Below are 12,781 nucleotides of genomic sequence, written 5' to 3'. Positions count from 1 at the left end.
CAGTTCGAACAGCATAAACGGTGTGGTTCGATTATATGCCTAAATAATATCGGTTCGGTTCGGTTTGGCCTCCAAATCAAACCGAACCGAACCGATTCCACCCTTAGATTTGTTTATATTTTATTTTTGTTATTTATCAAGAAAGAGTTGCATGAGATTAGGTGTTACACCTAATCATTGGGTTTTTAGAAAAACATCTATGAAGCACTTTCTTCATTAATATTTCATAATCACATAAAAATAAAAACAACCACAGAACTGTATATAAATCTCATTGAATAATTTGTGTCATCTTCTGAACATTATAAATAAAAACTTTTCTCAAAGATTCATAAAGAAAAGAGCTAAAACTTTTAACATCCGCAAAAAATAAGTGGAAGAACAAACCTAAACAAAAACAACTACCCCTTTTTGAACTCAATACATCAAAACAAAACTGATAGACAGAGAAGAGAATGATCGAAGTGAAGAACGCCGATCATGGCGGTTTCGGTAAGTTGATTCGATCATCGGATTCCGAGAGCTCTGAAAACCCACCGCCATTGCCAGGATTACGCAAGAATTCCTCAAAAGTCACACAACTCCCTGTCCAGTTATGCCCTCTAATGATCTTAATCTTTATATGCTCCGGCAATCTCAACTTATGTTTATCTTGTTCCCCCTCTCTTCTTGCCTTCACGATCGAATGCCCCGTCGAATGGCACCTCGAAAATCTCTTGATACTTTCTTCCTGATCCTCCTCTGTTTTTCTTATACTCTGTTTTCCCTTGTTCAAATTACCAGAAGGGTGATGATCGTCATCAGCATCGGCATTATCGTCGTCGTCGTCCACATCGTCATCAATGTCAATACTAATTGCATCTTCAATGGATTCATGATGGGCATTTCGTGGTGGATTATCAGTGTTGGAATTAGGATCAAGTGGCTTATCAGAAGAATCTCTAGGGGAATCGGCGTCGAGGTTCCGACGACAAACAGGGCAGGTCTTGTGGGATTCAAGCCAGAGATCAATGCATTCTTGATGGAAGACATGGTAACAATTAGTGAGGAGACGGAGGAAGCTATCATCGTCGAATTCAAGCAAACAAATTGCGCATTCTAATCCGAATTTATCGCTACGAAACTCCTTGATTCCAGAGTAAGGGAAGGTGGGGAAGGAGTTGATGAGAAGAGGGTCAAGGCCAGGAGGAGGAGCAGGGGAATCAGAGGACGGGTGGAGGAGGTTGCCGGAAGGGGAGCGACGGAGATTGCGAGAGTGGAGGAGAGAGTCCATAACGCAGCGACAGAAGTAAATGGAGAAGAAACCGACGAGGAGGAAGGCGAGGAGGATGAGAGTGAGGATAATGGTGAGGGGAGGAGTGGTATGGTCGTGAGTGGAGAACGGAGGGTGAGAGAAATCTGTAGACATAGGCCGGAAAAAGACATGGAGGAGGAAGGAAGAGGAAGAAGAAGAAGAACAAGAAGAAGAAGAAGAAGAAGACTGGGATTTAACAAAGAAACTCATATTGTTTCTTCATGCTCTATCTTCTTCTCAGAAAAAAGTTGTCATCATTGATAGCTACCTTTGGTTTAAGGTAATGGAGATGGAGAATTTGAGCAACACATTCCACAATCACCATTTCCATAATTAGGGATATGACCATTTTATACTATTCCTTTAAGACCAACACTCAATCCTTTTTTCTCTCCTTATAATGTGGCTTCTCTGTTCTTTCTTGTTCAACATGTGTGGCTACTCCTCACACAACCTAACCTTTATCTCTATTTCACCTTATGCATGTCCCAAATTTTTCTCGCTATTATGCCACTATATCCTCTTTCTATACTATCCCTAAACTTTGTATTTTCTTTCCATAATTTACCCTTTAAATAATGATTTTAAAGTTACTATATCGACCAAAATAAATCTTTTTATCAACACACGAACATAGTTCCACTACATAGTATTTGGACTATCAACTTCAAAATCAGGAAATTCAATTCCCCCACCTCACATATTGCTTAAAAAAAATCACCTCCCTCTTCCATCTCCTCTATCTCTTCTACTTCAATCTATGATTACACTGTGTAGTTGACATATGTGTGGATCATATTCAAAAGCTGGATACAATAATCTTCAGTTAATCATGAACTTCTACTTGCATAGGTTAAGTAGACGGTTCAATGTAGCGGTTTGAGGAAAAACTAAAAATTGACAAAATCGTCTAAACCGATCGAAACTGCTTGTCGGTTTAGGTTGAAATCTATCAAGTTGGCGATTTCAGGTTGGAAATATATAAAAACAAAAATACCTAATCCGGTTCGAGTTAGACCAAAGAAGAAGTTAGAAAATTGAACCACCTACTATATAATATATAGAATTAATGTCAATTGTTTTATCAAAATAGTAGTTTGGCTTAGTTGGCGAGCAGGCTGCCTATAATGTTGAGGTCGTACGTTCTTTCTTCTTATTAAAGTCTATATACTCTAGATATTGAATAATGAAAGAAAGAGAGTATGAAGGTATTAAAGAAGATAAAAGATGAAGAAACAAGAGAGAGAGATAAAATTGAACTTTATGTTTAATAGGGACTTTTGACTTTTAATTAGTGTTTAGTAGATCCATATATATTAAGCACCTATTTGATATAAAATTGACATTTCATGAACTTATTAAACACAGAATTGAATTAATGACCTATTAAACAGTTTTTAAAATCAAATAGAATCAAACTTGAAACTTTAGGTATCTATTAGACACACTTTTTAAAATTTAGAGGCCGTATAGATACAAATCTAACATTTTAGGACTAAACTTGCAATTAAACCATTCTTTTATATATGTAATTTTACAATTTTAAGGATAAATAAGAAACAAACCTCAAACTTCATTAACTAAATCTGTTATTAACCTTGAGTTTTTATGTGATTTTTTTGTCAAGACGTATTTTTTTTTTTCATGCAAACTCTTATGGTAACATTTGAGAATACAAATTTTTCATGTGGCACTACAAATCTTTATGCATCAAACCACATGTATGAAATCGTGGGATTGAAAACCCAGAACTCAAAATTTATTATGCAACAAGAACAGAAAATAAGAAGTTTCAAAACACAAATTTGGGGTGAATGAGCTTATAAAGTGGTAATAGAGAACCTTTTACAAATTGATGAAGAACAGAGTATCTCAGAGCTCACCAAAGTCCTTAATTTACATCATTCTCTCCATTTTAATTGCAAATGACATTCAGTTCAAAAAGTTACCACTTCCAAACATTCTATAAAGTAAGAGATAAGGGCAAAAGAGAAAAGGGCAAAAGAATGCAATATCATCAGCAAGCTGAAGTTGTATCGTTTGATGTTCATCGGCTAAAACAGAAGACACAACAAATGAGGGAAATAAGATATGAACGATGAACGATAACCCTAACGAGAATATTGCAACCTACAACACATTATACAAAAAAGGGGAAACAATGTAACAGTCTAACTACCAACACTACAATGGAGAAACCTCAGCAATCACAATGTCGGTGTATAAAAATTGCTGCCTGCCTCATTTGAAGGACTCATCTTCCCAATTACAATAAGGTTAAGGACTTTCCCAGAACACATAAGAATTACTCAATGATGAACTGAGAAGGAAGGTGGTGATGACATTCATACATTTCTCTTTTCTTTCAATGAAAAGGATTACATAACTACATAAATAACAACTCTTAACAGATAAAGGCCATATGCTTTAAATTTTTCGGAGATCGGAATTGAAGTAGATTGGGAACGAGATTAAGAAAAGAACCAACCGAACTTTAACTCGAACAAACAGAATCTTCATCTGCCCAATGCTTATGAGAGACCAAGTCCATCATCGTGCCTGTTAAACTATGGAACTTTAAGTTCTTGTTATTCACGTTGAGCGATTTCTTGGATACCATATTATTCGTTGTCATCGATCCAATCACCGTATATCCTACTGATTTTATCGGGACCCTTCCACTTCTGATGAGTTCTCTGCCCTGGCCTTTGAATTACAATGGTTGACCTTTGTGATGCCACAACATGATAAACATCCGAATGAGGTACTGAAGGAACAGAAGCAACCACAGTATCACCAGGAGCTTTCGGCAATACACCCTGCTTTGGGTCAGGAGGAGCAGCTGAAGAGTCTCTACTTTCTGTCTCCATAAGCCCACCGCCATAACGGTGCAATTCTGTGGTTAATTCAAAGTATTAAATCTAAAACCACTAAAACTAAAGAACTCATTCAACATTCCTTTCGTTCAACAAGACAACAATATTCTAATGTTTATCGATTTAATCGATTAATTGACTCAACCTATATGGCTATATCAAAGTTCAGATAAATATCGGTAACTCGAAGAAACAAAAGCACGAAAAATCATGGGAAAGAATAGAAGCATAGTTAGATATACATGAGCATGACAAGAAGTCTTCTTAAAAATTACTCAACTCGAATCCTATACCTTCTGTTTTATTTTATTTTTTATTCAATTGACAAGATGTATTTAATGAACAATAACACTATAGAGTCTTGAAAACTTTCCTCATATTCTCCAAAGTCATTTAAGTTCCAGATTGAATCGGCAAAATCTTTGGTAGAATATTTAACAATGGTATCTACAAACTCTTCAGTTGTGAAAGTAAGTAAAAAACGGTGATTGACTCAGAGTCCTAGACCCAAAGCAACCTAATAAATCAGAAATATATAATGTTGCCATGTATTGATTTCGAAGTCTTGAAAGTCAAAAGAAAATCTTACATTGTTAAACAACACAGAACTAAACAAGGCAAATGGAGAGTAAATGGACTCGATTTAAAATCTGAGCCATATACACGTGCATATGCTAAAGAAACAAACTAAAAGCTACACGTGGAACCATTTTTCATTAAAATCAAAACAAAAGTCAAGCAAGATTGAGCAGAGGTGACCTATGGAGTATGATAAGAGCAATTTCTTTTAAAAACATTAGAAAAACTATCTTCATTCAGGGCTTGGGCCTTAGAGTGCTGAGTGCTAACAGATTAAGTGATTGAACAGACAATAGAAATTAAACTAACAAACCCAAGAAGTGGTGATTTCATGTAGAAATTACTTAAGGGGTGAAATGGATACAGATTTCATCCAAGCGCACCAACAATCTTTGAGAGACTAGAGAGACATGATCTTTCTTTATTGGAACAATTCCCTTTATAATGTAGAAAAATATTACAAATTTACAACCATTTCATTAACAAAAGGAGAGATACAAGAAACTATGAGGGAACATACCAGCAGCACCATGAGCAAAATGGCATTTGTTCCCAAATGGGCAATAGCCTGTCAACTCCCACTTGTTACAAATCCTTGTTTTCCAATTCGACGGCTTCGTGTTCGATCCATTTCCTGAAGAACCACCACCACCACCACCACCACCACCACCACCACTGTAGCCACCAGGACCCAAGCTTATCGCTACACTCTCTCGATTCTTCGATTGCTCATCATGAAGAAACGTACAACTATCCCCATATGGACAGCCCTCCTCTGTGTAGAACTTCTTGCAATGCCGACCTTTATATGACCTCTGTGATTCGGAGCCAAAATTCGATGTCCCAAGTGAAGGAATTTGAAATTCCTCCCTTGGCTCTGACAATACCGCCTTCTCTTCCTCATGGGCGGCCACAATTTCCTGCTAACAAGACTCAAGGAAATAAGGAACTCATGATATTGTATTTCATCAAATTTCGTAGCAAAGCTAAACTACCCAACTATAGATTTCAGCTATAAACTAACAATTAAACAGAGAAAATAACAAAAATTTCAACTAACTAAGAACCAATCCTAATACCTGCCAATTATGTGGTGGCCGCCTGAGTTCCTCAATGCTATGAGCGAAATTGCAATTTGTGATGTAAGGGCAAGTTCCAGCGCGGAATTTGCAGCAGAGTTTCGTCTTGAAGAACATTTTTCCTATCGCTTTTGATCGATTTGAAGACGTAACATCCTGTGAGCTTCTCGATTTCTTATTTGGGGGTTCGCTTCCAGACCGGCTTTGTGATTGTCTTTGATCATAACTCGAATTAGAAGGCGTATCAACAGACCCATCACCACCATTGTTCCAAGCTCTGTATTCATCTTCAGTAGCCCAAACTTCCCCTGGCCAATTCTCACTGCTCGTCCCAGGGATTACATGAACCACGTTTCCCCCACTATAATCCATTCCAAATAATCACACCCCCAACGAAAAAAAGAAAAACCCAGAAATTATTACCTCAAAATCATCAAAAAGAATAACCCATAAAACCCTAATTGCAGAGAAATGGGCACCGAAGGTTTCTCCAGCTCTACAGAACTTTTGAGGAGGAATACAGAAATGGGTTTCTTCAAACTGAAAAGAAGAACAATTTCTGAAAGTTGAGAGGTGAAAAACTAGGCCACCCCATTACAAAATGGGAGAAATGGGAAGTGGGAAGAACAGATCGAAGAGGAGAAGTGGGGGAAAAAGTTAGTAGGAAGATGGGAGAGATCTATGAAGATGCAAAGAAGAACAAGTGAGCGGAAAACAAGGGTAGTTGGGGATTAAAAATGGAAGGGAAAATAGATGATAGATAAGAGTTAATGGAGGTTAGATTTGAAATGCGATAAAAATGATGGGATAACTTGAAAGAAGAAAGAACAGGAAGAACAAGAGAAGGGATTTCCCAACTCCACAAGATTCAAAGGGATAATTTTGTAAATCAAACTAACATTTTTTCTTGTTCTCCCATATTTCAGTAAATTTTGTGTCTTTGTCTAAATTAATAATCCTTAATCATTACGAATTAGAAGTGGACATTTTTGTTCTAATCATCAAAATTTTAAGAGAAACTTCAGTAACATTTTTAAAGGCAAAAGAATAAAAATAAAGTTAGAAGTTTTGGATAAGAAGTATTTAATAGATATTTAGACTTCCAATTATATAACTTAAATTTTGTATTTTGTATTTAATAAATTAAAAAATTTTAATTTTATATTTAATAAACATGTTTTCCTATTAAACCAATAAAATTGAAATTCAATTTTTTTTTTTTAAAGAATAGATTAAATTGAAATTCAATTTTATTTCTAATAGATTGATTATTAATTAATTTAGAGACCTACTAGAGACAAGGTTCAAAATTTAGGAATCAAATAGACATAAACTCAAAAGTTTAAAGACTGAATTTGTAAGTTAACTAAAATAAAAAGAGTAAGTGATTGAGGTAAGGATAACCAGGCCATAAATAGGTTAAATGACAAGTTTTACTTGTGAACTTTTAAATTTGTATCTATCTACTTTCCTGATTTTAAAAATTACTAATAAATGTCTGAATTTTGCTTCTAATATGTATATAACATATTCGAAAATTTTAAAAATTAATTAATCTACTAAATTTTATATTTAATAGGGCTTTAAACTTTTAATTTTTGTCTAGTAGATCCATTAATTAAATGATGTTAAGTAGTGCAAAGATTTATTGAATACCAAATTAAAATGCATTGACTCATTAAAAACAAAATTCAAGTTCAAAAGTACTGAAAAAGAACACAGGTGAATGAGCGTCCCAAGAGAGAAATGTCAGTGCCTTTGGGGTTTTGGTTGAACAGTGGATGTAGTAAATATATACCAATCGGAAAATAATTGAGTTGAGACCACACTAGCATCCTGCATCCATGAGTATCATAAATGTCCCTAACATATCCTTGCAATCATATGTAAGTGTGGGCATGTGTTAAAGTATTGTTTTACAAATAGCTCCATTCAAGCACTCCAAAGAGGAAGGTAAGTAATCTCTAAATAAGATATCTGACCTTACTTCTTTTGGTATTTAAGGTGAGTTAATCACTTCTAGTACTAACTTAAGCATAAGAGTGTAGTAAGCTCGAAACTAGATGCAAAAATCTCTTACGTAGGTCAACTCGACAAAGATCAAGATTAGACTAGAGGGATGCGAGTCGAAGGTCAAGGTTGTCGAGCACGTGCTATAAAGATCAATGTGGACAAAATTTGAGCAACAACAAATATGTTACCTCAATTTATAACAAATAAAATATATTGGGCGGTATTTTTAGTACAATAGTTATGGAGATAAGATTGAGCTTTCAACTACTAGTTAAAATATTATCGATATTGATATATTCATAAACTCAAGAGTTTGATTTTGATAATATGGTTTAATGAATATCATCGATATATCATATAAATACTAATATAATAGAAAAATATCATCATTAATCACCAATATAAATATATAATACTGATTACTATTGGCTTTTTTACCTATTGATTTTAATTAATTAATTAATCAATATTTTAAAGATAACAAACCTGAATTAATTTACAAACAATTTGAGTATTTTGAAGTGTTCATTGCGTAGAGCTCGAAACAACGATTCCAACACAATTTGAATAACCTAATTCATTCGGACCTCAAAGGAAGAAAATATGGCCGAAACAAGTTTAATAGAAAAATCTCGAGCGGATGATGTGGCATAATTTTTCTCATCAAAGTAAATCAATTGAAATATGCTACTTGGAGCAATGGAGAAGTGATTCATAGTAGACTTTTGATTTTTGGATTAGTTTTAAAAAGAAAATGAATTTAATATTATTTTATGTTTGTGTCTAATAGCTAGTTTTGACCACATGGTGACCATTTGCTTTTTGTTGAATTTTAAAAGATATATATTATTATATTATCTTTTTTTGTTAGTGTCTAACGACTAATTGAGTTAAAAATCTCTACCATTGATTTTTCTTTTCCAAGATCCAATGACCCAAATTAAATGTGGTTTTCAACAATTTTTCCTCCTTATTTAAACCCATCATAATTAAATTTATTTGCCTAAATTTATTGTTTAAGTTGCAAAAAGTTTATTAATTTGATTAATTGGGCTCACTTAGAAAAAAGTTTTAATTAGTTTTAATAAATCCTATTCACCCCTCTAGGATTGTCATACCAATCCTACAATTGGTATCGGAGCTCTTCCACCTAAATTATTTTTAAAATATTACTAATATTTTGGAAAGCTTAATTGCTAGAGATGTGCCAACTTTGAATGGTGATTCTATTGATAGACCTCATACTTTGATGGAAATAGAAATTATGATGTATGAAAAAGTAAAATGATAACATTTATGCTTCATGTGGATTTTAACGTTTTGTATGTTTGTGAGTATAATTTGTCTACATTGCAATTGAATAATGAGTTGTTTACGTTTAATGCTAAAGCTATTAATATCATATCCATCGGATAGAAAAATATATGATACAATTTTGTATTTTGATTATGTATATGACATTTGGAACTTCCTTGATAATATGTATAGTGTACAAAATTCTCCTTGTACTACTAGTAATTTATTTCATGTGAAGGAAAATTATAATTCTCAAAATCAATAAAAAAATCCGTGAAGTGAAAAAGGAAAAATGTGATGGAGCTCTCTTGTGCTTAATGGCTTATTCCGATGGTGAAAATGACAAATATGAGATAATTCAAAAATGGAAACTAGTAGATTTGGCAAAAAAATAAAAGAAAAATTAGGACTGTGTTAATAATTTCTCTTATTTGGCAAACATAGCAAAATAAAGGCTCAATCCCAACAAACCTTGAAAATGTCCAAACTATCCTTAATCCATAAAAACATGCGGGCGTTCAGTTTAAAATTATCAAGTCTAACCCAATTGAAATATCTGGATAACCAAAATGCCCTCACAGTTAAAAATGTGTGATTACATCTGATTGTCATCTAAATACTATCTAATTTCTATCTTGATTACCATCTAAATGTCAATTGTATCATTACTATCTGATTACTGCCTGATTACTATTTGATTCATATTGTTACTTGATAGTTATCTGATTACTATTTGATAATAAGTAGTTTGTGATTGTCTTCTAATTTCTATGTGATACCAAGTAGTTTGTGATTGTGATTACAGTTTTTAATAGAAATCAATATTGTGTTATCTGATCATCTGATAGTCATTTGATTGACATTTGATTATCTTCCATCTCTGTCAATTACAAAGTAGTTTCTAATTTATCATCTAATTTTCATATGATTACCTTTTATTTTTTTTTCAATTACTAGTAGTTTTTTATTGCCTTTCGATTACCTTACATTTTGTTTAATAGTTTATGTTTTAGTTCATGTATTTAGTGATTCATGTGGGATACATTCATTATTTCAAAAATAAGTTACTGATTGAATGTTGATTACTGTTAGATTGCCAATTGATTCACATTATTGTCTGATTACTATTTGATTTTATTTCTTATGTAATTGTCACTAATACCGATTACTAACTGATTGTTATCTGATTACTATTTGATATTAATATTTAATGATATAGATTGCTATTTGATTATTGTGTAATTACTATTTGATTGATAAGTGATATACGAAAAAATGGTTAAATACATTGTTGTAGTTACATTAAAACAAATAACAACAATATCTTTGATATACTTATCTACCTTTACAATTTGAGTAACCTAATCTTCAAGGAAGCGAAACTATCAAACATTTCAAGAAATCAAAACCAATGTTTGATCGAAATCGGAGATTGCAAATTGAAAATTGAATAGAACACTTTCACGACAACGACTATATCAATTTCACCGTTGACGACGGACGAAACGAAGGTGACGACGACAAGAGGCGGTGGTTAAATCTGGAAGAAGAGTTTAGAGAGAGGGGGTTTAGAGAGAGAGTGAAAGAGACGGCTGAGAAGGCTGAGAAGTGAGTCGAGGGTAAAGGGGTGTGTGAGTAGGAAATATATTTGAGGGTAAAAAGGGAATATGGAAAAAATCAAAAATGAAAGTTTGAATTTTTTGCTATTTCAACAAAATTTAAGACTTGATGACATAGATGCTATTATTTAACTTAATTTTACTACCTTAAGCAATTTCCCATTAAAACCCCCCAACTTTTGAAGAATTATATGATGCTTTTGAAGATATGCAACACGATTTAGATAAGTTTGGCTCTAAGTATTTGAAATTATCAAAGAAGCATAAGATATTGATTATTGAGAATAAAACTTTGATTGTTGAAAATGCAAGCTTGAAAAATGGAGTTAATAATGTGTTGCATAATAAGACATATTTGTTGTGATGAGAAAAATGACTTGAATGATAGAATCGAGTTTTTTGAGAAAGAGAATGATGAACTCAAATATTTGTCATGTGATTTGAAAATTGAAGTGAATATTTTGAGAGAGAAAAATGAGAAAATTGAATCTTTCCCTTTGAAATTAAATGATGAAATTGCTAGTTTAAAGAATAGAATTAATGACTTGGAAACTAGTAATAATACTTCTCTAGAAAAAGATAATTTTTCTCTTGTTGATAAAATTAAATTTCTTGAATATGAAGCTGATGATAAAAATAATTTTTTTTTACAAATACTTAAAAAGAAAGAATTGCTTCCTACTAAAGAGCTTGAACTTGAGAGTCTATTAAGAAATTGACTATTGGAATACAAAATCTGGATAAGATTAATGACATTGGTAAACCTTGTAACAACAAAAGGGGATTAGGCTATGTAAAGCAAAATTGTTCATCTACTTCTAATAGTATTACTTTTGTTAAAGTCACTCCTAATATGTCTCAAGATGCTTTATTTAATGTTCTTAATGTTGAATCTATAGCGCCAAAGCATGAAAAAGGTAGAAACATTCATGGAAAATTAAATTCTATGCATAAACAACTTCGTGCTAAATCAAAATGTGCTCATAATATGAAATTTATTAGTAATCATGAAAAGGCTAAATCTAAATTTGAAAAATCAAAGTTTGTACCCCATCATTTACATGCCAAAACTATTTATATGCATAATGCTGAATTTGGGAATCATAGAAATATTATAAATGTACATGAAAAACCAAAATTTCTGCCTACATGTCATTATTGTGGAGTTAAAGATCATAAAAGACCAAAATGTTTTCAATTAAAAAATACTATAAGAAATAATTTGATAAAAAGATGGTGAAAAATCAATTAGTTAAAGGTAAATTTTTGCCCAATATTGTATGTTATTCTTGTGGTAAAATTGGTCATGAATTCAATACTTGTTATTTATAAAAAAAAAAAAAAAAAAAAATGCTAGTAATTTTGGAATTAATTTGAAATTGATTCCAAAATCTTTGCTTACTAACTATGAAGGATCCAAGAAATGGGTATCAAAATCTATTGATTGAGCTTTCTTTATAGGTGTGGTTCAAGAAGCAATGGTTGCTTGGATTTCAAATTGGAAATAAATTTAATTGAAGCAGCTAGTATGACTTTCTTGAATCTAAGAAAGGAAAATTTGCTTATTTGGTAACTTTTTTTTTTTGAATTATTGAAATTGAGTGCCATGTTAATCTTTGTATGTCTATTTATGTAGCATTTATCTTTATTGCTTATTATTTGACTTTTTAGTCAATTAAATAACTACTCTATCCTTGTGTTTTTCTTGAAAAATATTGAAGAAAAGGATGTTGAGTCTTGCAAAAAATTATCTTTGTTTTGATGATTAAGATATGTTGTTTATCTTTTAGATGAAATTGATTAAATTTTTATTAAATGTTCCTTTACATATATTTTATAGTTTACCTTATTGAATGAAAATTATTTTGGAGTATCTTATGTATCCTATGTTGAGAAGAATTGATCATCATGAGCATGTTGTTTTGAAGAATTGTTAAATACTTTTCCATCGGAGAGTAGTTATTAAAATGATTTACTCTCTTGTTCTCCTTTAGTGATTTGCTCAAATTGACATATTTTTTATTT

General features: G+C 32.3%; 2 protein-coding genes across 4 annotated transcripts; both read right to left on the bottom strand.

Moving 5' to 3' along the window:
- Positions 1-302: 302 nt before the first annotated feature.
- On the bottom strand, positions 303-1,731 carry LOC120078356 (RING-H2 finger protein ATL29-like). The gene has a single exon (XM_039032611.1). It carries the CDS (start codon positions 1,502-1,504, stop codon positions 479-481), a length of 1,026 nt encoding a protein of 341 aa, XP_038888539.1. The 5' UTR covers positions 1,505-1,731; the 3' UTR covers positions 303-478.
- A 1,548-nt stretch (positions 1,732-3,279) lies between these two features.
- On the bottom strand, positions 3,280-6,712 carry LOC120078534 (zinc finger CCCH domain-containing protein 12). Of its 3 annotated transcripts, none has more exons than XM_039032811.1 (3): positions 5,829-6,712; positions 5,270-5,672; positions 3,280-4,154 (listed from the first exon to the last, which is right to left on the bottom strand). In XM_039032811.1, the coding sequence occupies exons 1-3, from the start codon at positions 6,198-6,200 to the stop codon at positions 3,916-3,918; spliced, it is 1,014 nt and encodes a 337-aa protein (XP_038888739.1). In that variant the 5' UTR covers positions 6,201-6,712; the 3' UTR covers positions 3,280-3,915. The 3 variants fall into 3 exon arrangements, with proteins under 3 accessions (XP_038888739.1, XP_038888737.1, XP_038888738.1); XM_039032809.1 differs by having other exon boundaries at positions 3,280-4,190; positions 5,829-6,707; XM_039032810.1 differs by having other exon boundaries at positions 3,280-4,190; positions 5,270-5,669; positions 5,829-6,704.
- Between the last annotated feature and the right edge of the window lie 6,069 nt (positions 6,713-12,781).

The sequence above is a fragment of the Benincasa hispida genome, chromosome 5, assembly GCF_009727055.1.
Source record: "Benincasa hispida cultivar B227 chromosome 5, ASM972705v1, whole genome shotgun sequence".
Classification (NCBI taxonomy): Eukaryota; Viridiplantae; Streptophyta; class Magnoliopsida; order Cucurbitales; family Cucurbitaceae; genus Benincasa; species Benincasa hispida.
Note: the sequence above shows the minus strand (reverse complement) of the source record. Positions and strands in the feature narration are given on the sequence as shown.